This window comes from Periplaneta americana, unplaced genomic scaffold, assembly GCF_040183065.1.
Source record: "Periplaneta americana isolate PAMFEO1 unplaced genomic scaffold, P.americana_PAMFEO1_priV1 scaffold_21, whole genome shotgun sequence".
Classification (NCBI taxonomy): domain Eukaryota; kingdom Metazoa; phylum Arthropoda; class Insecta; order Blattodea; family Blattidae; genus Periplaneta; species Periplaneta americana.
Window position 1 is genome coordinate 3,541,285 of NW_027185502.1, and position 25,231 is coordinate 3,566,515.

Genomic DNA, 25,231 nt, shown 5'->3' on the forward strand with positions numbered 1-25,231 from the left:
CACTTTGACGACCTTCGGAAAACTGCCTACACCAGTGACGCACCATCTGCTTACTCATGATGTTCGGCCCATAGACCTGCCAATGAATTTCAATTGGCGCAATGCTTTGTGCATTAAAGAACTTTATCGCCGTCCAAACCTCGCAGGCGGTGGGAGAAGGAATAAGAGCTTCCATTTCGGACCACTGCTGCCACGCTACTGGCACCAGGCAGGACCTGTCCGGCTGGCATATGATTGATACGTCATAGATCTGTTACACATGCGCAATTGACACGGCTAATTACGTTTATTTTCAAGGGAAAAAATCGGGAAACTTACTTTCTGGATGCGCCTCGTAAGTGTTCCGAAGTAGAGACTTCTTACTCGTGTCTTAGCAGCTCAGGTGGTATGGCACATAGTAATTGATAACACATGTTCATGTAATCAGTTTTGTTAATTCAGATTTCATTTTAAACATTAAGTATTCGATTACTAAGACACGATGAAGTCGTCTCATTGTCATATTGCTACTCTCTTTTTTTGGCTAACAAATTATGATAATAGTGATTTCATTACTTTTCAGTTTAGTACAGTTTCTTTGTTGTTGCAAGAAATAGTCTGGTAAATAACTGGTTTTTCTAGTTTAGTGTTTAGGTTATCTCAGGTTCATGGATTCAACTCTGATTGAGAGCAGTGTTGATAGGAATACTGTGCTCAATGAGGAAGGAAGTGTCAGGGCTTGCAAAAGTACCCTAATCCAAGAAAATGAGTAGATGCAAGAAGAACTTGCTGCTATGAACCACCTAATGCCGATTACAGGGCGATTCAAAAGCATGGTCTTGAGCTGTCCGTATTGTGCAGAGCGGGTAGAAGCCAACGTGAGCGTTAAATATTCTGTGTTTTATATAGTTATGGTCGCGTTTTATCTCCAGGAAAGACCCGGTACTCTATTTGATAGATGACTAAGTCAACCTTGTGGCTGTTCTGGAATTCTGTTGTATGATTTCATTCCTGTTCTTTGGTATAGATTTTGTACTTCAACATGTAGGCTCTAATTTTATGTAATTAACGCCAGTTTAGCACTAAAGGAGCCTCTATTGTGACAGATAATTAATGTAATTTCTAACTAGAAACCACAGAACAGCAGGAGAGAGAGAGAGAATTTTTTTATAAGGAACTTTATTAAACATGTTCCATTACAGTTTGTAATACTACACGTTCTGGTTTACATCAATATTGCATGGCGAGAGAGAGACAGAGGGGGGTAGATTTTTTTTTTCAACCATGTTGTGTTATTAGTTACTCTGCAACAAGGTTCACGTTACGTTACATGCGCTGTGATAAATGTCATCAAGCCAAGCCGACGTTGCTGATAGTTTGTGCAGCTCTCTACTCCTCGCCAAGCAAGTTCCTTGCTGCACTAAAGTTGTCCCTGTGGTTTGCATCTTGATTGAGACTGCAGCTGTCTCATGGGGCTGCAAAACAGAACAGAAATAAACTTCTAAAGGACTGCAGTGTTTAAAGAAGTTAAAAGCAATCTCCTCTCCCACATTCGTCTTTAGACTTTGGCTCAGTCATCCAGATTCGTCAGACATAATGAGTAGTTGACTACCTGTCTGCTCTGAAGATGGAACCTTATGTAGTTCTGAAATGGAAATGTCAAGTTCCAGGACACGGTGAATACCCAAGTGCCTAATTCTGAGCTCCTCTCCCATTGTAAGTGAATTAAATTTGGATTTACACTTAAATTGTAGTATTTATGTAAAGTACAGCATTCTAAATAGCTACAGCATTAATTTTCCATTCAGGAATTTTCAGATTTAAATTTTACCAAGTCCAAGCGAAACTGGTTGGTGGCTTATTTTTTGTGCTGAGTACTAAACAGTGAATTTGTAATTTGTGGTCTCTTTCTCCAGAATTGTTATCATGCAGTATGTAAAGACATTTTGTTTTCAAGTTGAGAACAGAGTAATAGAGATTCATTTATGAACGAAAAACTTTTTTTTTTGTACATACACTAAATAGCTTTTTTTGGTACATAAAGTAAATATATTGCGTGAGTCAACTGCTTTATTTCTTCATCACATGATAGTCACATTCAAAATTTTTGCCACCTAAAAGTCTGTTGCCTTTAGCTGAGATGGAATTCCTATTTATTTTCTCTATTGCTGCAACATCAGTAATGAATGCACAAATTGTAACAAATTGATGTTTATAACATGTTGGCAGCATTGAAGAAGTCCTTTGAGCAGATGTACGTCCCACAAGAACGTCAGCCATTCATATACACGAGTCTGGAGTTGGACCCTAGGAATGTCCATCCAGCCAAACATGAAGTGCACTTTCTACACGAAGATTCCGTTATTGATAAAGTGAGAAGTGCAGTGGAGTCCAAGCTGTTGGGCTGTAACGCAGCAAGGAAGTTCTATGCACAGGTAAGGCATGGAAAGCAGTAAACTGTAGCACAAAGAGAAAATTACGTGCACGGATAAGTGACCTAGAACAGTGGATTGCAATACAAATGAATGCTATACAAAGTTCAGTTATCAGGCGCCGTTCATTGCAGTACAGTACATCAAAGCTTTCCACAGAGATAAGTAGTCAGGAATAGTTGACTGTAATATATTGAGAAAGTTCCGCACATGGCTAAGTGATCAGGAACAGTGAACTGTGGTGCAATCAAATAAATACTTGAATTCCTGATTGTAAGAACACTCTAAGTCACATTTTGGTTGAAAATAAGTGGAGCATTGTAATGACTACCTCACACATAGATACATCAGTCTGAGCAGAAAAACAACCGAAGTGACAGTTAATACTGTGAATCAAAAGGCATCACTATTCATCTGAAGTGCAGGATTCCAGTTGTTTTTGCAATAAACAGGAAACAGTTGGCATTACTGCTCTTTATGCCGGGTACAGTACTATACACGTCCAGCTGCATGTGTGTTCACTGGTGTTTATAGCCAGAAAAGAACAAAACATTCTTTGCAATGTAGAAGAAATGTTGAAAAGGCCAGAATTCATGGTGGAGAACATATTAACGACAGCAGTAAGAATGTCCCTAAAAAGTGACTAGTGAAGACTGCAAATGCCAGAAAGAGTGTTTTAACCCGACAACATGGTATTTAAAAAGTCCCTGCACTAAGCGCTAAAGTGGTATTTAAATGCTCTAGTAGAATGGAATTTATATTACTTCACTCCTTTATTTCAGTTTTCGAAATGGTTAAACATAATATAACCATATGACAGTAAAAAACATACTCTCTGCAATACAATTGAAAAAACCACATATTCATATCTGAAATTGGTTATGAACTATGGCTGGTTTTGTGTAGCCATGCAGGATATGTACACGTGTACTCATATATAAAATCACTTCAGAACTCACCTAGAGAGCTGCGTATATGCGCATGGCAAATAGGTCTGAGGGATTAAAAAATTGGTCAATATGACAATTGAATGCCTAATATTGCTAGCAAGGATCAGCAAGACTGGTTCTTACAAGGTATATGTGCCAGTGATATAAAACGACACGGGACGAGCAATGAGAAGAAACCTAACAGAGTGAAATCTTTCAAGTATTACATCAGGTTGGAAGTACAAAAATTGAGGTATGCAGAAAAGCCTTCTTTATTATTTGAAGAGTGGAAATGGCAAAGTTCTAAGTGCCATTCAGAAAATTTCACAGGAGACAATAAAAACTTCTCAATTTCTGAACTTAATGTTTTGTGTTCAAAATAGACACATGTTTGTACAGGATACATGTTAGTATAAGACTTAAATACACTTCCTTGATAATTGGAATGTAGTATAAAATATAAAAAAATGAAACTTATAGAATATTCTGATATTCATAGTGTTTATTTTATTTTTTAGTAGGTTATTTTACGATGCTTTATCAACAGCTTAGGTTATTTAGCGTCTGAATGAGATGAAGGTAATAATGCCGGTGAAATGAGTCCGGGGTCCAGCACCGAAAGTTACCCAGCATTTGCTCATGTTGGGTTGAGGGAAAACCCCGGGAAAAAACCTCAACCAGGTAACTTGTCCCGACCGGGAATCGAACCCGGGCCACCTGGTTTCGTGGCCAGACGTGCTAACCGTTACTTCACAGGTGTGGACATTCATAGTGTTCCAAATGCCATGTTTTGTAGATAGGTATTGCAACATGTACATCACAAAGGGGTGATAATGTAAGGTCATGTAGACTAAAAAAAAAGTCTTATTATAGTTCCAGGATTACTGTTCCAATACTCAGTTTCTGCAAAGTTCTTCATAATAAAGAATTTTTGCATAGTCTGGTGGAAACGATATCATGTTTTTCAGATCTGCTATTTTAGCAGCTGGTAACATAGGTTGTGGGAGTGCATGCAGGAAAGTGTCTCTTATCTTAGTAGGATGTTTTCCTGTCCTCATAATGTTCATCACCTTCCACTTTAGGTTTCTGTGAGTTTTCTTGGTAACTATTTGGTTACATGAATCATATTTAATTTTGAGATCTCACATTTTGAGGTCGTAATGACAGAATCTGCAGGATATTTTAGGTCAGATTCAATCTCCATGACATTGAAGATGTCGAGCAGTTTCCACAACATGATGCACATCTCTTGGAATGCATGCCTTGCAGACTCAATAAGACCAAAATCACGATCACAGGTCAAGGGCAGGTCTTTCACTGCAAGCCCAGCATTCTCCAGTCTTTCCTATTTTCTGCCTTCCTCTTTGTCTCCACATATGATCCATATATCTTAATGTTGTCTATCATCTGATATCTTCTTCTGTCCTGAACTCTTCTTCCATTCACCATCCCTTCCAGTGCATCCTTCAATAGGCAGTTTCTTCTTAACCAGTGACCCAGCCAATTCCTTTTCCTCTTTCTGATCAGTTTCAGCATCATTCTTTCTTCTTGCAGTCTTTCCAACACAGCTTCGTTTCTTACTCTGTCCATTTCACACGTTCCATCCTTCTCCATATCCACATTTCAAATGCTTCTATTCGCTTCATTGTAATGTCCATGTTTCTGTCATGATGTACCAAAAACATAATAAGGAAAGTCATTACGCGATTTTTGTTTTGATCTGCGCAATTATCAGACTAAATGGCTAATTTCCTCTTGTTCAAATACCCTCCTTCATTTATTAATTTCAATAAGCACGATGCAACTTCACGAGAGCCAATGCTCTCATCCCACATACACATAACACGATCATGAGACTCTGCAACATGTAAGCCTAAATCATAACAGTTGAGCTTCTGCTATAAAACATGTTGCTGTGGGTAAGGCTTGGAACTAGTAACACTTGCTGACGATCAGCTGACATTACTGTGGTAAACGTGCATCATAACAGTCTCAAGTACTTCCTTACATTTTGTATGGCACTGATTCAATATGAAAAACTTATTACCAAGAAACAATTGGCATTCAAACAATCCTCTCTGTAGATTGAAAACTCAAAAAAGTTTCATATCCATTGTTCAAGAATTAAAACAGAAAATCAATATCCCGAATTTAAAAGAAAACTTACAAATTAAACCAAACTCTTTAACACTATTAAATATAGAATATAATCTAAATTTAACAGAAGAAATACTGAAATCAGAAGGAAACACTGAAATACTGAAACAATTGTCTTTAGAGACAATTAATATTAGGTACCCTCCACAAAACTGGCTTCATTTATACACCGACGGATCCTTGATCTCCAGAGAACAAGGTGCCGGTGCAGGTGTTACGTGCTGTCTCTTCTCACTTTATAGATCTCTTGGATATGGAACAACAAGTTTTGATGGTGAAATCATTGCAATAAGTGAATGTCTCAGGAATCTTCTATGCCACATCAATAAATTTAGGAATGTAGTTATATTGTCAGACTCCAAAGCAGCTATTCTATCAATCGTCTCTAAACACACACCTTCATCTCAAACAGCAGAAATAACTAAAATGCTCTCTCAATTGATATCACTCAATAAAAGAATTGTATTCCAATGGATACCATCCCATTGTGGAATCCTGGGAAACGAGAATGCGGATGCTTTAGCAAAGAAGGGCAGCACTGTTACTTACAGACCTGTTACTAAATCTATGTATTACTCTGTGAAGAGATTTATTAAATCTACATACTTAGACTCCAACAAACAAAATTTGATAACTCAATCCCAAGGGAAAAAATGGAACTCTCTGCATCAAAATCCACGATTTACCACGCAAATCGTCTTTAGCTGCATTTAGATTGGCAACAGGCCATGATTGTTTGGCCAAACACCTGCATAGAATTGGAATATATCAGTTGCCCATTGTGCAACTCAAACCAAGAAATGGATTCGGAACCTCAAAATCTGTGCTTCATTGGCTGGTCATGATAATATCTTTGAAAAATATTGGAGTGCAAGAGGTCAAATGACTTTATTGTCAAGCGCCTGGCATTAGAAAACAACAAACAACAACATTTTGTATGGCGTAAGTCTCGATACCTTTTCACATCACGGGACTGAGTCTGTTTTGACTGAAGAAATTTCACAAGGAAATCCATCACATGTTTTGCACATATCATTTCTTAGCCGATGAAATGAAGCATTTGGAAACTCCTTATTGAAAACTTTATCATAGAACTTATGTAACTAACCACACTTCCTGGATACTTTTCTTTAAATGCCTGATGCATGCTCTTGATATTCAAATCCATGCTCGGCTCGACAAATGCTTTCAACCATTTCAGAAAGCCTGGTACTGTGATCCAACTGCTGTATTGAGTGTCAAATACGCTTCCTTCTGGTGTGTCTTTGTCAATTGTGAAGCCATTCGTTTCCCTAGCATTGATGCAAAGCATCGTTGTGATGTTTCTGCCACATTTACCAAACTTGCTTCTTGCCTTTAAGAGCCAAGACTTTCAAGTTACTTGAATACACTGAACTTACACCAGTTTCGTCGCAGTTGAAAATTCCGCTTGGAGGGAACGAATATTTTCCCATTAGTTCCTCTAGTTCGGCAAAAAAAGCATTCACTTGTTCCCTGTTAAAGCCTGGAGCTCTCTGCAGGCTTGTGAATTGAGCACAACACAAAGAAAATTCGGAATACTGCTTGATAAATCCACCATAAAACTTGTTTCCCACTATCTGCTTTGTTCTGTTGAATTGGTGTGGCAATTTTTTAAGTGCTCAGCAAGATCGTAGACTGGAGTAAGAAGTCCGATTATGTTCAGGATAGGAAACAATTGTCCAGTTGTTTAAGATATTTTCCAATTCATTGTCGAATGTTCTTTAAAGGTTTTATTTTAAGTCATTCTCCCCTCTTAAGGGCACAAACCCCAAACACGGTCTTGCTCTGCTGCTTCTCTCCCCACCAGTACTCTACTGACAGTCATTTTCCCTTTTTAGATGCTGTCATCTTGAAAGCAAATGATGGCATTATTTTATGTGCCACAATAATTATTTTCTGTTTGGTACTGGAAACACTGGTAGTGTCCAGTATTGGACCATGTGTAATTTAGAATAAAATGCAAAAAATTAAAATGTAAATGCTTTTGTCTAGTAAAATTTACGTCTCTTTCAGCTGTCTATCCCAGCAACGAATGCTAGTTTTGTGCAGTGGTTATTTGTTAAACACATACAGTGCTCACAACACACATGGGTTGCCATCCACAACGCACATTGCACGCTTGTTTGAACATCCATTTTCTATACAGTCATTAAGATGGAATGGGTATTATTGCTGCATGTCATGGCTAGACTCTAGAATACAAATAACCAAACTGTTCTAGCATTAGTGACCATTCCGAGTTGAGCTGGAGAAAAAACAAGCACTGATCAGTAGAGGGGGGAAAAAGGAGTGGCATGTGATTTGATTGTTAATTTGTTTTAATGTCATTACATTCCTTTCCTTACACCTTAATATAACACTACGTAACAAATTTTAACTTTTTTTTTGTGCTGGGCATGTGATACATGTTTTCTCTATAATTTGAGGCTCCTGAATAAGAATACTTACTTACTTACTTACAAATGGCTTTTAAGGAACCTGAAGATTCATTGCCGCCCTCACATAAGCCCGCCAGCGGTCCCTATCCTGTGCAAGATTAATCCAGTCTCTATTATCATACCCCACCTCCCTCAAATCCATTTTAATATTATCCTCCCATCTACGTCTCGGCCTCCCTAAAGGTCTTTCTCCCTCCGGTCTCCCAATTAACACTCTATATGCATTTCTGGATTCGCCCATACGTGCTACATGCCCTGCCCATCTCAAACGTCTGGATTTTAAGTTCCTAATTATGTCAGGTGAAGAATACAATGCGTGCAGTTCTGTGTTGTGTAACTTTCTCCATTCTACTGTAACTTCATCCCTCTTAGCCCCAAATATTTTCCTAAGCACCTTATTCTCAAACACCCTTAACCTATGTTCCTCTCTCAGAGTGAGAGTCCAAGTTTCACAACCATATAGAAGAACCGGTAATATAACTGTTTTATAAATTCTAACTATCAGATTTTTGGACAGCAGACTGGATGATAACCTGAATAAGAATATGACAATAAAAACAGTTGTAGGTTACGGTTTTCGAGAAATTTTCGAATTATATCTATTCAAAGTACTGCTTTATATAATGACACTAAGGTCAAATATTCGCTGTTCAGAAGATTACAGCTTTCTTTTTCTGCATTTTCTTTCATACTGGGCATCAGGTAAATCACGAGATAAAGTTCAACAATAGTCTGCTAGCATATTGGTACTCCACTGTCCTGGGTATCTTTTTTTCCATAGTAGAAATTTCTTGATGAAAGCGCTCACCATGCTCATCACTGAAATCGTCACAATTCTTGGGGGGAAAAGTCAAGATGGAAGTGAAGGAAGTAAATTTTCAGGCACATGTTCCAACCCATAATTTCATACGCCAACAGTAAATTTTGCACTAGTTCTTTATAGTTCTCACTTCTACGGTTACCGAGAAAATTTCATACAACCTCCTTGAATGCAGTCCAGACAGCTCTCTCTTTTCCTTCCAACAAAGATTCAGTGTGATTGTCCCTCATTATTTCTCTAATTTGTGGTCCATTGAAAACTCCCTCTTTTACTTTCGAGTCACTAATAGCAGGAAATTTTTCCTGGATATGTTTAAATGCTTCATTTTATGATTCATCCCTTTAACAACATTCTTTATTAACCCTAACTTAATGTGTGAAGAGGTTAAAATTACGGTATTTTACTTTCAGGTAGAAGGGATTCATGTGTAATATTTTTCTTCCCTGGCTCTAGTTATCGTCGTTTTATTTTATAATGTTTATCTTGAGCGCAACTGTCCCATTCGCACAGAAAGCAGTAACATTTTTGTGTAGCCTAATTGAATTCCAAGAAGCAATATTACAATCTTCAAACCCGCACATATAAACCATTCGTAATTTGAATATTATCATTAAAGCACACTTTAAAGAAATACACGTCTTGCACAGAATACTAACACCACGGAAATCTCCTGGTAAACTGAAGCTATTTCATATAGCAAGTCTGTTTCTCCTCCTCCAAATGGAACCAAAAAGGGCAATAAAACAATTTCCACTTTTAGAAGTCATTTTGACAAGGTGGTCTATTGCAAAATATAAATTACAGTAATGTCATTACAGCTCACAGTGAAAGAAATGCACATCTCAAGTAAAATCAGGTAAACACAAGCGAATTCATACTGTGAACCTGTTTCACTCCCTCCAAATAGACTCGTAAAAGGGCAATAAAATAATTTTCATTTCTTCAAGTGCTTCTAACATGTTTTCACATAATGGGTCATCACATTTGTAGAACAAAGTAGTTTCAGACGAAATACGGTGATTTTTTAAATAGAATGCATATATAATGAATTATATTGTCATCTCGAAAACCTGAACGGATGGAACATTTTGTGTGTTATTTTTTTAATTCGGGAGGTCGAAATTAGTACGAGTTTGTTAGTTTTATGTCTGGTGCAAAATGGCTGTTGACCAGTGTAATTTGATATCAGCAGAGAAAGTATTCTTACACCAAAAACGCATGGTAAATTAACTGCAGTAGTTTCGTACGGAAATGTTGTCTATTTCAGTATAATTTCATCGTAACGATGTATTGTACTGAAGTACAAAAGGATGACTAAGAGGATTTTTTTTTTCAGTTGGTCATGACTTCCTGCAACATTATGGCATGATTTTAAGCTACTTACTAGTATCCTGGAGTTACTCCCGTCTTCTGTTTTTAGTACACCTAGGAAACTTGGTAACCCCACCATGACTTTAAGGACACAGTGTGTATTGGAAAGTACACGAATAATTTCGAGGGAAAAATTGTTCCGGAGCCGGGTATCGAACCCGGGACCTTTGGTTTAACGTACCAACGCTCTACCACTGAGCTACTCGGGAACTCTAACCGACACCGATCCAATTTTTCCCTCTATATCCACAGACCTCAAAGTGGGCTGACAACCGTCAAGCAACCAACTTCGAGTGCACACTAACTCCGTGTGACTTAAATTGTGGCTTCCTGTTAACGAACGGTCACTGCTCAGTGGTAGAGCGTTGGTACATTAAACCAAAGGTCCCGGGTTCGATACCCGGCTCCGGAACAATTTTTCCCTCGAAATTATTCAAATCAACTTTACAGGGAGTTATACCTGAAATCTTGATTTGCATAATATACGTCACTGTTCGTTAACAGAAAGCCACAATTTAAGTCACTCAGAGTTAGTGTGCACTCGAAGTTGGTTGCTTGACAGTTGTCAGCCCACTTTGAGGTCAGTGGATATAGAGGGAAAAATTGGATCGGTGTCGGTTAGAGTTCCCGAGTAGCTCAGTGGTAGAGCGTTGGTACGTTAAACCAAAGGTCCCGGGTTCGATACCCAGCTCCGGAACAATTTTTCCCTCGAAATTATTCAAATCAACTTTACAGGGAGTTATACCTGAAATCTTGATTTGCATAATATACGTCACTGTTCGTTAACAGAAAACCACAATTTAAGTCACACGGAGTTAGTGTGCACTCGAAGTTGGTTGCTTGACGGTTGTCAGCCCACTTTGAGGTCAGTGGATATAGAGGGAAAAATTGGATCGGTGTCGGTTAGAGTTCCCGAGTAGCTCAGTGGTAGAGCGTTGGTACGTTAAACCAAAGGTCGCGGGTTCGATACCCGGCTCCGGAACAATTTTTCCCTCGAAATATTTCAAATCAACTTTACAGGGAGTTATACCTGAAATCTTGATTTGCATAATATACGTCACTGTTCGTTAACAGAAAGCCACAATTTAAGTCACACGGAGTTAGTGTGCACTCGAAGTTGGTTGCTTGACGGTTGTCAGCCCACTTTGAGGTCTGTGGATATAGAGGGAAAAATTGGATCGGTGTCGGTTAGAGTTCCCGAGTAGCTCAGTGGTAGAGCGTTGGTACGTTAAACCAAAGGTCCCGGGTTCGATACCCGGCTCCGGAACAATTTTTCCCTCGAAATTATTCAAATCCACTTTACAGGGAGTTATACCTGAAATCTTGATTTGCATAATATACGTCACTGTTCGTTAACAGAAAGCCACAATTTAAGTCACACGGAGTTAGTGTGCACTCGAAGTTGGTTGCTTGACGGCTGTCAGCCCACTTTGAGGTCTGTGGATATAGAGGGAAAAATTGGATCGATGTCGGTTAGAGTTCCCGAGTAGCTCAGTGGTAGAGCGTTGGTACGTTAAACCAAAGGTCCCGGGTTCGATACCCGGCTCCAGAACAATTTTTCCCTCGAAATTATTGAAATCAACTTTACAGGGAGTTATACCTGAAATCTTGATTTGCAAGTTACAAGAGGCAATTGATGTATTGTTGACAGATTTTCCTGCCTCTTAGGCTACAGTCCCACTATAATAACCAAACATCGGAAGTTATGCAAAACCGAAACACTACATGCTAATTAGGTAAAGTTATGTGAAGTGTTCCGTCTCTTCTCAGTAGCTCAGACATCTGCGAGTAATGCGGAGAAGAGTGGATTCGAGCCTGATCGGAGTGATTATTATTTCCTGAATAACTCGAAAGTGGAGTTTTACTGGGTCATGGGACCGATGTTTCAGTTTGTTTTAGAGAAAGTGAAATAATTACTGCCCAAATCCTATTAGTTATTATTAGGCTTTCCATAGGAAAAAAAATCGAACCATTACTTAGAAGATAGTTTGTCTTCTTTAAAAAAAAAAAAAAAAAAAAAAAGACAGTTATGAAAAATTGTTCTTTAAACATAATTTTAACGTTATTCCTATTGTAAACTAATCTGACCAGCAGAAGTTAGTTTGCGTCTATTTGTACTTGCTAATAACACTGGTCAACAAGGTTTTCTTCACAAGAAATCTGATTAGTGATTCTAGTGCAGTTTTTCATACTGAATTCAGATATGTAGTCAGAACTTTTCCATCAGGCACAGTTTTTTTTGTGACAGCTACTTTTTAAAATCGGATTTTAGCGTTTTCTTTGACCTGTCATAGGAACCGTTACCTCATATGTAGCGATTTTATCCAAGCTGTATTTAAGGAAATGATTTGTAATATTATGCTGAAGCACCATAAAACAATCCTGTGCAGGTTCATTCATGTTTCGACATGCTCAGACCTGTTCATCTGGCATTGTGATGTGTCAGTATTGAGCTGGCCATGAGTTTGTTCAGTAGTGAAATAGTTCCTTCCTTTCGGAAGTGTATTGTGTATGTAGTGCTTAGTGTTGTTCATCATGCCAAGAAAGTGTGTAAATCATGTAGACAGTTTCTGCTATATTTGTGGTGAGCTGACCTTCAAGTCTCAGAGGAGACATTTTACCCCACTTGTAAAGAAGTGTTATCAACTTTACTTTGGCTGTCAGGCTGGTGATTTTGATAAGAGCTGGGCCCCAAATACATGCTGTGTTTCGTGTGTTAGATTGCTGACTGGGTACACATCGTATGCCATTTGCAATTCCTATGATTTGGAGGGAACCGAAGGATCATTTAAGTGATTGTTATTTCTGTTTGACAAATATTACATGAATCACATCTAAAACAAAACATACAGTTAAGTATCCTAATTTGAAATCTGCAATAAGGCCTGTCTTACACAATGAACAGTTCCCTGTACCAGTATATGCCGATATGACCTTAGGTAATAACTCTGATTCTGACCTAACTGAAACTGAAAATGCTTCAGATGAAAATCAAAATGATCCTACATTTGAAGCCAATACCTGTTCATCAGAACCATACTTTCCCAATCAGAAAGACCTTAATGACCTGATTCGGGATTTAAATCTGTCTAAACAGCAAGCTGAAGGTTTAGCTTCCAGACTCAAAGGGTGGAATCTACTCCAAAAAGACGTAAGAATATGTAGTTATCGTGGCCGCCATAGTGATTTCAAGGACTGCTTCTCTGAAGAAAATGGTATTGTGTTCTGTAATGATATTTGTTCAGTTATGGAAATTCTTGGGCTTCAACACCGGCCAGATGAGTGGCGACTATTCATAGATTCGTCTAAAGTTAGTTTGAAGGCTGTGCTGCTACATAAAGTAATTCTAGAGAAAATAGCCTACAATATGCAAAATATGAATGGTATATCTGTGGTGAATTAAAGGTCATTGCTTTATTGCTTGGTTTGCAACTTGGGTTCACCAAATTTTGCTGTTTTTTGTGCCTCTGGGACAGCAGAGATAGGAAGTCTCACTATGTTACAAAATCATGGCCTAAACGTGAATCTCATATCCCTGGCCACAAAAATGTGTCACATGTCCCTTTAGTGAATCCTGAAAAAATATTGTTACCTCCATTGCATATTAAGTTAGGAGTAATGAAAAAGTTTGTCAAAGCTATGGATAAACAGTCTGATGGATTCTTGTACTTGAAATCGAAATTCTCCGGTCATTAATGGGTGATGATCATTTCGAAGGACTGTTAAATCCGCTGGAGAAAGCAGCGTGGCAGTCTTTCAAAAGTTTATGTTTCAATTTTCTTGGAAACCATAAAGCAGAAAACTATCATGACATAGTGACTGATCTTCTGCATTCTTATAAAGCTATAGGATGCAACATGTCTTTAAAAATTCACTTCTTGGACTCTCACTTGGACTTCTTCCCCGAAAATCTTGGAGCTGTCAGCGATGAGCAAGGTGAGCGTTTTCATCAGCAAATTTCTACTATGGAAAAGAGGTACCAAGGCAAGTGGAGTTCCAATATGCTGGCTGACTACTGTTGGACCAAGAAGAGAGACGTTCCAGATGCAAAATATGCCCGAAAATCACTATCTACCACTTGCTAGCTAAGTCAGAATGAGTAGTTATAATGTTGAGTTAGATAGCTAGTTACAGATTTTTTTAGAATATCATAAAAATTCAAATGAATATCACAAAAAACTCCTGCCCGACGGGGGAAAAACTGAAATTATATTTGAATTCAGCACGAAATATTCTTCTAGAAAATGTTATTTTACTTCTTGTGAAAGAAAAAAAAAGTTCATTTTTGTCGACTAGTGTAATGTTTCCACTTCGTCTCTCAGGTTTCTTGTTGCTCTCCTGAAACTATTCCCTAGGACGCTCCTCTGTTGGACCAGGTGTCAGTTTTCAGGACAAGATACTGGTGATTCACAAGGTCTGATTGCATTTAACATATTTTTCAGGAAAGCTACAGTACAATTCAACCATTAACTGTTTATAGCTAAAATTTCCCTAACACTGAGATTACTTTCATTCCATTTATTTCAAACACTCTGTATAAAGTGTCATTACTATTGCTTACAATTGCACAATGTCATCACTACCTCTTTTCCTCATACGTGGCCAAGAACTTGCTCTATCTTTCACAAAAATCACTTTGTTCTCGTCAGATATGTAATAGCTCCTTCTATGTAATCCGTGGCCTTTTACCGGAAAAAAAGTATATATATATATAATATATTCGACAGGGGCGAAAAGCTAGAACTGAATTTTCTACCACTAACTTTATGTAAGGTCAAGCGTAAAGGCCCATTCACAATGAAAATTAAACATAACTGTAACATAAACAAAGAAGTTTGCGCCCAGGCTACCAAATGGGATCATTCACAATGATTCACATAAGCATTGACATAAACATTACCGTAAGACGTTAACATGAAAGTTTGCAAACTCCAAACTTTCATGCTTATGCTTACGTGATTTGCAAACAGAACACAATCGTGGAGCGCTGAAGTATACGACAGAATATGAGGAAATGGCGTCGTTGTTATGTTTCCATGGTTACCAAGTATGTTTGCGGTTATGTTTATGTTCCCATCGTGAATGATGGTATGACTTCTTGATTTTACCGTAACGTTTATATTCTAAAGTTAACGCTTACGTTATGTTTAATTTTCATTGTGACTGAGCCTTAATAGTAACCCAAACAAACTGGGCAGTAATAAAATTTTATTATTCCACGTTGTTCAAGAAAAAAATTACTCGCATGAGGCTCGAACTTGCTCTCATCCATATGACAGACAGCATCTGAGGTATTGAGACGAATGGCCACGCTTCTGAAACTGAAACACCATTGACTTCTGTGGCATACTACAATAACTGGAAGAAACATAATGCTTATGTACAAATTGCAAGGCATGTAATAGGCTATCTCATATTAAGTACCAGTTATGTATTTTTTGAATGAAGATAATTCTAAATCTACAACATAGGCGAATACTAATTGAAAATGTTTTGTTTTGAAACAATGTGCAATCGTAATATTCTTAGTTTTGGGGTGCTGTGCAGTTATTAAGTAATACAGATATTTTGTATGGGCATGTATTTGCCAAATAATTCATATATTAGTATTGTAATATTTGGTAGGTTGGCTTTGCCTAGGTTACAATGAACTTGAAGCGCATGTTTTAAAATCTTGTCAAATCGTTAGCAATTTGAAATAGTTTTGAAAAATATTTTGTTCAATATTGATCAAACTTTAAGAAGTTTTCTTGTATTGTATTGAATTGGAAGAAAAATTTGGTCGTACACAAGCAGCTTAAACCTTATTTTTATTATTTTCATTTTGTATGATTCTCCGATAAGCAAGTTGTGATACAATAATATTAAATTGGGCTAACCGTCTATACTTATCTAGTTTATTTTGGATTAAACATTAACGTTTTCGGCACTTATGTGCCATTTTCAAATGTATGGAATTGCCTTATTACATGATCAAATAGATACACCTTATGTGTGTGAAATATATGGTATGTAACCTTGATGATCTACCATCGTTTACAAGATAATATATAAATTAAATTAAAAACACTTACTAATAATTAAAATCTATACTAATTTACATCTACAATAAAAGTCCCATTGTTTTATGTAACAATATGGTTATCTTGAAGTTGTTATCACATGCAGTTCCTATATTTATTAAAATGTTTTTGAGCTATACTGTGTTGCACGTATTAAAATGTTAAAATTCTGTTTGTTATATATTAACACACCAAGGATTCATGTTGTTTCACTTACGCAAGTCGAAGCACTGTACCATGATGAAATGTTGCGTAATATCAGTTACATTGATGCTTGTTATTGTATTCCTTCGGTTTGCCAAGGTTGGATGTTACAAATTCATCATTGTCACCATACGATTTTCAGTTAAGCCTTTTACACTGCGAACATAAAATGTTGTTGTTACGTATGTGAATATACTGGAGTTTAAATGCATTGATTGAAAATATTAACTTACTTACATTGGTTGGACGTGTTGTGTGCTCGACGTTAGTCAGGCTGCTACTGAGAATCGTTCGGTGCTCACAATAGTTCTTATTTTAATGAACGTCTGGCGGAACCGGAAGTGATGTGGGGGTAGGAGGATGTGATGTAATATTATAGGATGATGTCCGATTTTTCGAGATTAATTTAAATAAATTGAATAGTGGGTTATTGGGATTAACTATTTGTTCGTTTAAAAGGTGTTTTCCCTCGTTGAAATTCTTTGCAATATAAAATTGCTCTGCAATGTCTATTAAGGGGCTGTTAATGGCTTTTATAACTTTCAGTGTATCTTTTATATTACGTAATTCATGTCCTTCTTCTATGAGGTGATGGGCATATTTCGACTTGTTTCTATTGTATTTAAAATCTGTAACGTGTTCTTTATATCTTATTTTGAAATTACGGCGGGTTTGACCGATATATAGTTTGGTGCAGTTTTTACATTGCAATTGATATATACCACTATTTAAGAGGGGTTCATTATTATTGGTTCTATTGGGGATTACGTTATGAAGCTTGTTGTTGGTTTTGAATGCTATGTTGATATTTTATTTTTTGAAAAAATTATTGATTTGATTAGAAATTTTCCCGAAATAAGTCATGGTTTGCCATTTTTTGTTCGGTTTTGCATTTTCTCGTTGTAATGTAGTGTGTTTTTTCTTAAGTAATATGGCTTTTCTGTTTTTAAGTAGTTTCTGAATTAAATGTTTTCCATAGCCATTTTCTTTTGCAAGGTTTTGAATATAATTGAATTCTTTTTTGTAGTTACTCTTGTTCATGGGTATCGTGAGTAAACGGTCAATAAGGTACCTAAATTTGCTGATTTTGTGTGTTGTGGGATGGGTGGAATTATTGTCGATGGCATGTGTAGTAGCTGTTTGTTTTCTGTGTATATTGAAGTCTATTTTTGGAGGTTTTACAGTAATATTTAGGTCTAAAAATAGTATAGGTAGGCGTGGGGTAATTTTGATTGTGCTACGAAAGCCCCTTGGCTCTTGGTGTCCGTGAATGAAAATATGTCTAGCAGAGCTCACATTTGACGTGTAGCAGAAATTGCTTGTGAAGGTTATTGCAAGTCTCCATGGTGGTCAGCACGACACACAACTACCGCTCAGACAACACTTTCCGTAGGCCATGCTTCGCAGAATTGCTCAGTGTTAGTATTAATTATTACTCATATTGTAAATTTCTGTACGTTACACTATTTAATATGAATACTGCAATAATCTTACTCCCACCTTTCTGTATTTGTTGTGCACACCAGAAAAGCATTACAGCACTTTTGATTTCCGGGACTGTTGCATTAAAGCTACACGAAAATCATAAGCAGACTGAACAAGTGCTACAAAGAGGGAACAGTCCGTCTCAACAAAATCGTAATAAAAAAGAAACGCTACACATTCTCATACGCACTAAGTGCTTAGTCTTCTCGAAATTCTTTCATGGAGCGAGTCTTGATGGGCGTCCACCTGTATGTAGGCAACAGTTTCGCACGACTGTTCACAAGTAGCATATATACAGGGGCTCTTGTTAACTGCACATGCTCGCTGTGTTGTAAGCGAAATTTAGACAGTAAGGAAACTCCAATGTTTGTTTCCGTATCTGTACATATTCGTACATCTGTGGTTGATGTTTTTGTATGCGGTTTGTAACAACTGGTGTTGCCTAAATTCCAAAAGACACAAAACCCTATATGGAAGAACATACTGTTTTATCGTCGTTAAAATCTAAATATTTCCACACATTCGAACATGCAAGCTATCAAAAAATCTGTAAAAACTAATTTCAAGAATTAAGGAGAATTCTCCATTCCAGACATTATAAAAATGCTATAATAATAGTTCTCAAAGCAAAAGCCTTATATTTCTAGAGGTAAATGATCTTAAATCCCCAGCTTCCTGCTACTGAATTGCAGACGAGGAATACTGCTGGAGTAATAGTTCATGATAATTCAATTATTTGATCTAATAAAGAAGATGCAAGCCGCAAGGTCTTACCTTGTTGGCGAAACGGTTTGTCCACCATCATTAATTCTGTTAGGTATCCCATTCCATTGTCTGGTATCCTGGTGCAGCCAGATGTTCGGCTGGGTCCCACTCCATGGGCTGCTTGTTGATGTCTTCTCACTCCATGGACTCCTGTTGTTCCTGAAACATTTCAGAGATGTGGAATAGTAGATAGTAAAATTTTATTCGACGATGGTGAAGTTTAAAGGGCTATAAATGCCGTAATTTGGCTCACTTTAGAACAAAACTAAAGTTGGGTGTCCCATGATGTAGATTGACGCAATTAAACTAGTCTTATTGCTGAATGAGTGGATTCTGTGAAACATACAGAGTTCACTCTCTGGTGCAGATAGATGTCTCTGTAAACCTGTAATACTGCAAGAAACTTCGATAGGTAATTGAGTCAGTGAAATACATGTAGATTCCTGGAATTGTTTCGAAAGTTCTGAAAGACTTGTAATGGTCGCCTAAAATTTTTGGAATGCTTGGAATTTAATTTAACACAGCTAGTGATAACCAGCGTAGATGGAGCAGGGAAAGGGACTCGTGTGCTGGGGATGTGAGTTTGATTACACTCCGGCTGATAGATTATGATGATTATATATTTTTTCTTTCCACAATCTCGGAGGCAGTGCCGAAAATGCATTATACACTGTGCAGCCTTCCACATTCGAATGTGAAAGATAAAACATACCGGTAAGCACTTTTTTTTCTTTCTGGCAACTAGTAAGTCTATTTAAAATGAATCCAACCAAGTGATCAGACCAAGTGGGATACAAGCAATTACGGGATTCAATATATTTCAATTTCTGTCGACTTTAAGACCACTTCAATAACAGGAGCACCAAAGAAGAGATATGAGTTCTTGTCAATTTAGCTGTTATTCGAGGGACCTGTGAGCTTTCTATAACAGTAACAGCATGTCCTATCAAATGCCTGGGACCAAGGATTATGTCATCATTTGTTCAGAAGGTGAAAAAGAGAAGGTACAAAAGTGGTTCCTGTCCCTTGGTGTGAGTGAAACCTACAAACAGTCTCAAAACACTTACCCAGAATTTAAAATTGAATTGGCAAGATTTGGTGAACTTCGTCCACAACACACTCCTGAACATTTATGCCTCTGTATTTATCATGAGAACATGACACTGCTACTTGCATCATTATCAGAAATGTCTAAGAGCATATCAGATTTTATACGAAACGTTGGTATGCGATGAGAACAAAGTGAAGTGGATGATGTCTGTGGCACTGCTAGATACATTCTTAATGTATTTTCACAAGATATCAGAGATGATGAAAGAATCTACAAATAATGGGTGAAAGACGGAGGAGGACACATCCAGAAAAAGAATATGTGAGTCTGTTACAGAGATACTGGACGCAGTGAGAGGTAAGCTGCCACAGTTCCTTAAACATGCAAATTTATTAACTCAAAACAATCTTCTTATTTTCAAACCCTGAAGAAAAATATTGTGCCCAATACAATAATTATTCAAATGACTTCATTGAAAGTTATTGCTTTCAATACCAAGATGTGATACAGTCTGCTCGTTGGGTGTCACATAGTTGTACTTTGTATACAGCTGTTATATATTTTGCTTCAGAAACTGAACAATTATAGAAATAAATTGCGCACAATGTGCATTGATCTATATGTCCTTTACAAGTTCACTGATGGAGCATATTCTTGCTGGACATCTCACACGCATGTATTCCTTGGGTCATGAAAACTTGTTGTCACGCACATTTTGAAATGCAAACCATGCACAGCTAGTCCTGTTCCTAAGTGTCTCATCTGAAAGTTTGTCTCAGTCCACTCGCGTCACGTCATTGCCTCAGTAGTGTAAAACTCCTCCCATACTTCATCCTTCTTCCTCCGCAACTCTTCAGGCAGCTTCTTGTACCACTCTGTAGATGGCAGCTGCAGGTTGATCCTCAGATCCTCCACTAGATATCGTCCCTCCTCTGGCAAACTAGCGAAAGTGAAAAATAAGCGCCCTGCACTTAAGGTCTATATTGCACTATCGCTAGTTTGCCAGAGGAGGGACGATATGTCTCTCGGGCTAGTATGAAGGTCAATCTCGATGGTGCAAATTTTGAAACCCCCATTGCCTCTTGAGGAAGCTGGCCTGAGACCCTCCACTGCCCTCATGTGACTTGAAGTTAGATGCTCCCATATAAGCTCTAGCCCATACGTGAGCGTAGCACACACTTTCGCTTCGAAAAGCCTCATAGCTGTATTTAGCGACAACAGAGTTGGAGATGTGCTTGTATTCTCTCCATTTCTTTTATTCTTTGTATATGGACACAGAAACATACAGAAGGTTGAGAATATTATGTTTGTAAGTACCTTGGCAAGTCATGTAAGTCACAATATATTTTGAGGAATAGGCGGTAAAATAATATTCAAAATTTAATTTCCTTGCCGTTGCAATTCAGTTCATCATTGCTGAAAATCCTATCCACCTCTCATAATTTTCATGCAAATAAAAGAGCAGAAATTGTGAAATTATAGTAGGGAATGCATTCTCCTTGTCTTTCATTGTCGTGTAAATCACACTATGAAAAATATTATAATTACCTTACCTCATGTGTGATGTAAATTTTTCAAAATATAATATGTACAGCCCCGCAGCATGGCGTCGTGATCTAAGGCATCCTGCCTAGGACTCGCGTTACTGAATGCACGCTGGTTCGAGTCCTCATGGGGGAAGAAATTTTCTGATGAAATTTCGGCCAGTGTATGGGACTGGTGCCCACCCAGCATCGTGATGCACTTGGAGAGCTATGGAGGTAGTGAAATCCGGTTGCGAAAGCCAGCTATAACGGCTGGGAGGATCATCGTGCTAACCACATGATACCTCCATTCTGATCGTCCACCTGTGCTTTGGCATATGGGTGTGAGGCCAGCAGCCGGCTGGTTGGTCTAGACCCTTCATGGGCTGTAGCACCACAGATTATTATTATTATTATTATTATTATTATTATTATTATTATTATTATATCTACAACTCTTGATATATGTATAATTGCATTTCTACAAGATTTTGAATCATAAAATACATATCCTAGCATATTTTTTGCAAACAAAGTCTATTAAGTTTTTCCAATGTCACACATGAACTTCAACTGTTAATAATACATTTTCAATTTAGTTTAAAGTGCACATTCACTATAATCAGTACATAGGCCTACTATGAACTTTCCTAAGATCTTTAAAAGAATAAAAAAAAAATAAAAAAAAACAAATAATCCTTACAAATACAATACAATACAAATGTTAATATATTTTAATTTTAATAATAATTAACGCACGTAATTATATAAAATAAAATATTTGGACCTAAGAAGGATGAAGTTACAGGAGAATGGAGAAAGTTACACGACGTAGAACTACAGGCATTGTATTTTTCACCTGACATAATTAGGAACATTAAATCAAGACATTTGAGATGGGCAGGGCATGTAGCACTTATGGGCAAATCCACAATGCATAGAGACCGAAGAGAAAAAGACCTTTGGGGAGGCCGAGACGTAGATGGGAGGATGATATTAAAATGGATTTGAAGGAGGTGGGATATGTTTGTAGACACTAGATTAATCTTGCTCAGGAAAGGGACCGATGAAGGGCTTATGTGAGGGCGACAGTGAATGTCAGGTTCGTTAAAAGCCATAAGTAAGTAAGTAAATTATATAAAATCTAGAACGTAATTGTTCTGTTGGGTGGGTTGAATATGTTCTTTAAAGAGGCTACAAATTTCTGCATTTAACCTATTTCGGTAATTTGTTTTCATGGATAAATACGCAGAGAATTCAAATATGGAACTGATAAATATTATATTTATTTTTAGATATTAATAGTATTAATTATATGAATAATTATTAATATTTATTTTGTAATATTACGATTATATAATAATAATTATTATTATTATTATTATTGATGTTCCATGTTCTTATTGATCCCTATTTCCGTGACTTTGTGTAGGCCTGCATTTTGCAGTATAATCCAGATTTAAAATACTATTTAAATACAATTTACGATTCACAGAATTCCAAACATTCAGAAGTGTAGCATTGTACGATTTATATTGTTTGTATTTATTAATAAGGAAGATGGTCATAAAACAATGTAGTGTATGAAAACCATAAAACCTCATTGTCCTCAGTAATTTTGAAATTGCATTTCACGTTCGGCAGTGTTTTTAGACAATCGAGGTTTAATTATCAGTCCCCAATATATACATTTAATCCTAGAATCGTCATTGACGCTACAAAACGTAAATGTTTTCATTCCGTACTTATTGTTGCAGTTTTCAAGCAGGAATCATACAATAACTTAGAAAGCTTACCTCAGTGGGAAGAAGTTTATCTTAGTTGTCCCATGGGAATCGAACCGAGCTCCTCAATACACGTACTCTCCGTAAGGTGCTATCTTTGCTTGCTTTAAATGAAATCAAAACCCATAATGGCGGTCCAATACGTCATTTGCATTATTGAAGATGGCATTGTTATGCATCTAGTGATGAATGCGAATTCCATAGAGAATGAAAGAATGGAACTAGCGTCAGTGGGTAGAAACTGTAGATAAGAAAATTGATAGTACTTGGGTTGAGAACTTTCGACCTGATTTTAAATGTAGTCAACTGGCTGCAAGGGAATTTAAATATTGTTGTTTCCGTATTTTGTATTTAAAGCATATCTTTAACTTTTCTGAAGAAATTGATATAACATACATTTTATGATGCAGTTATGAATTACATTCATGTTAGATGATTTTTATCAGTATAAAAGTCACAAATCTTTACTTTTTCCGAGAGTATGAACTTCAAAACTCTTTGGCTTAGAGATCTTCTTTCTCTTCTTTTATTAATTTTCTACCAGAAACTTCATTCTGTACTATGTAGGCAGCATTTTCATATCATTTCTATGATAGTTTTGAAGGGTTCTCTGCAGATTTTACGGCAACACTTGTATTTCAATTCAAATTGAATTTTCTCATTCTATTTTATCTGTATTTTTTATTTTACTGGAAATTTTCATTATGTGAAATATTATCTACTGTAAATTTTAATTTGTTGTAAACAAATTTCTTGTAAGACATTTTTAATGCCATCTTAAATGTTACTGTTTAACATTCTTTGTCTTTGGCAACCTCACCAAATTGAGGAGGATTAAATATTATATTAAATTAGGTCTAGGAGATGAACCTTAATGTGCAGTTAAGGAAATATAGTTCTTCCCACGTGTTCATTTGTGTATTTGGTTTTAAAAAAGTTACATTTCTTTGCATGTGTCCCCATTTTCTCTGGAACAAGTGAAAGTAGACAGTTGAAATTTCACCGTTTTTTTTTTAATCACAATACATTATGTCAGTCATGTGCTAATTAACGTACCAGTACTGATAGAAAATATAGATTCTGTGGATTGGAAACTTTTTCAAATTATAATATAATACAAATAGGTTAATTCGACATTGGATAATTCCAATAAATGTCTATTTCCCTAGTAATTACTTCTAAAACTAATGTTGATAATACATAATTTTATTTAAATGAAAATAAATTTCAATTGTAGTTACACAAAAAATAATATTGCTACTTTTGAAACTTAAGTTTGAGGTATATACAATCAACATATTGCCTCATACTAGTATAAATCATATTAATTAACTGATTACATAAATTTTCTGTATACAGAATGAAAGTATAATAAAATAAAATGTGGTGTATTGATATAAATTGATTAATTAAAAAATAAAATTTCATCTAAATAAGAGGACTTAGGGAAGGATGCAAGAATACTTGTTGCATTACCACACTGAATGGCGATACCAATGCGCTGATACAGATATTGACTGCTTCGATGAGCCCCAAAAAGCTGGACTAGGACTAAACTTCTGTCTGTGGTGGAGATAAGAACTTTGGCTTCACTACAGAATGATCCAAATGTTTCAACCACAAAAGGGATAAAAATATAATTATCTGTAAAATGTTTATATTTATGATGTTTACTGATAGCAGTACTTCCTGCTGCAGATCCTGGTGTCTTAGAGGTTGAAGACAGATGAGAAGGGGCCAGTGTATCCACACATATGAATCCCAAATTAAGGATTTGCCTACATGCCATGAGACTAGAATCAGACCATCGGGTCTTTTGCCATCTGAACAGCTGATCCTGGAAGGTTCTAAGATGGATGGAACCCCTGATGATGTTAATGCTCTTCTAATGGTATCATTAAGTGAAGAATGATTAGAGAGACGCCCCTTACTCATGACACAACTAATTGATAATTAACATTGCATTTCTTCGGAATATGTATTATATGTCTTCATGTTAAATTTACCGTACCTGGTTAACATGTTTCGGCCTGCTATTGACCATCTTCAGAACTGGTTGTTGCTGGTCTTGGCGCCTTTTATTTTGTTTCCTGTGGGGGTGTGTTTGTGTAGTGTAATGTGGAGTCAAAGAGTGTGTGTGTTCTGAAATTGAGTTGTGTGTTGATCTGCATATCAGAGACATCAAAACGGACATGGAAGTTCTACACATC

The 25,231-nt window shown here is 36.8% G+C and overlaps 1 protein-coding gene and 1 long non-coding RNA gene across 6 annotated transcripts in view; one reads left to right on the forward strand and one right to left on the reverse strand.

Moving 5' to 3' along the window:
• LOC138693781 (DNA mismatch repair protein Mlh1-like) overlaps positions 1-25,231 on the forward strand; it is a 142,232-nt gene that overhangs the window by 28,292 nt on the left and 88,709 nt on the right. For 4 of the 5 annotated variants that reach the window (XR_011330436.1, XM_069817584.1, XM_069817585.1 and 1 more), the window contains exon 3: positions 2,209-2,414. The exons of the other annotated variant lie outside the window; for it this stretch is intronic. Coding sequence is in view for 3 of the 4 variants with exons in the window: in XM_069817584.1 (XP_069673685.1) it covers positions 2,209-2,414 (206 nt within the window). In the remaining variant the exon portion in view is untranslated. The remainder of the gene's footprint in view (positions 1-2,208; positions 2,415-25,231) is intronic. 5 annotated transcript variants of the gene reach the window in all.
• Positions 1,133-16,689, reverse strand: LOC138693783 (uncharacterized). Its single transcript, XR_011330442.1, has 3 exons — positions 16,651-16,689; positions 16,427-16,569; positions 1,133-1,454 (listed from the first exon to the last, which is right to left on the reverse strand). It is a non-coding gene; the product is annotated as an uncharacterized lncRNA (long non-coding RNA).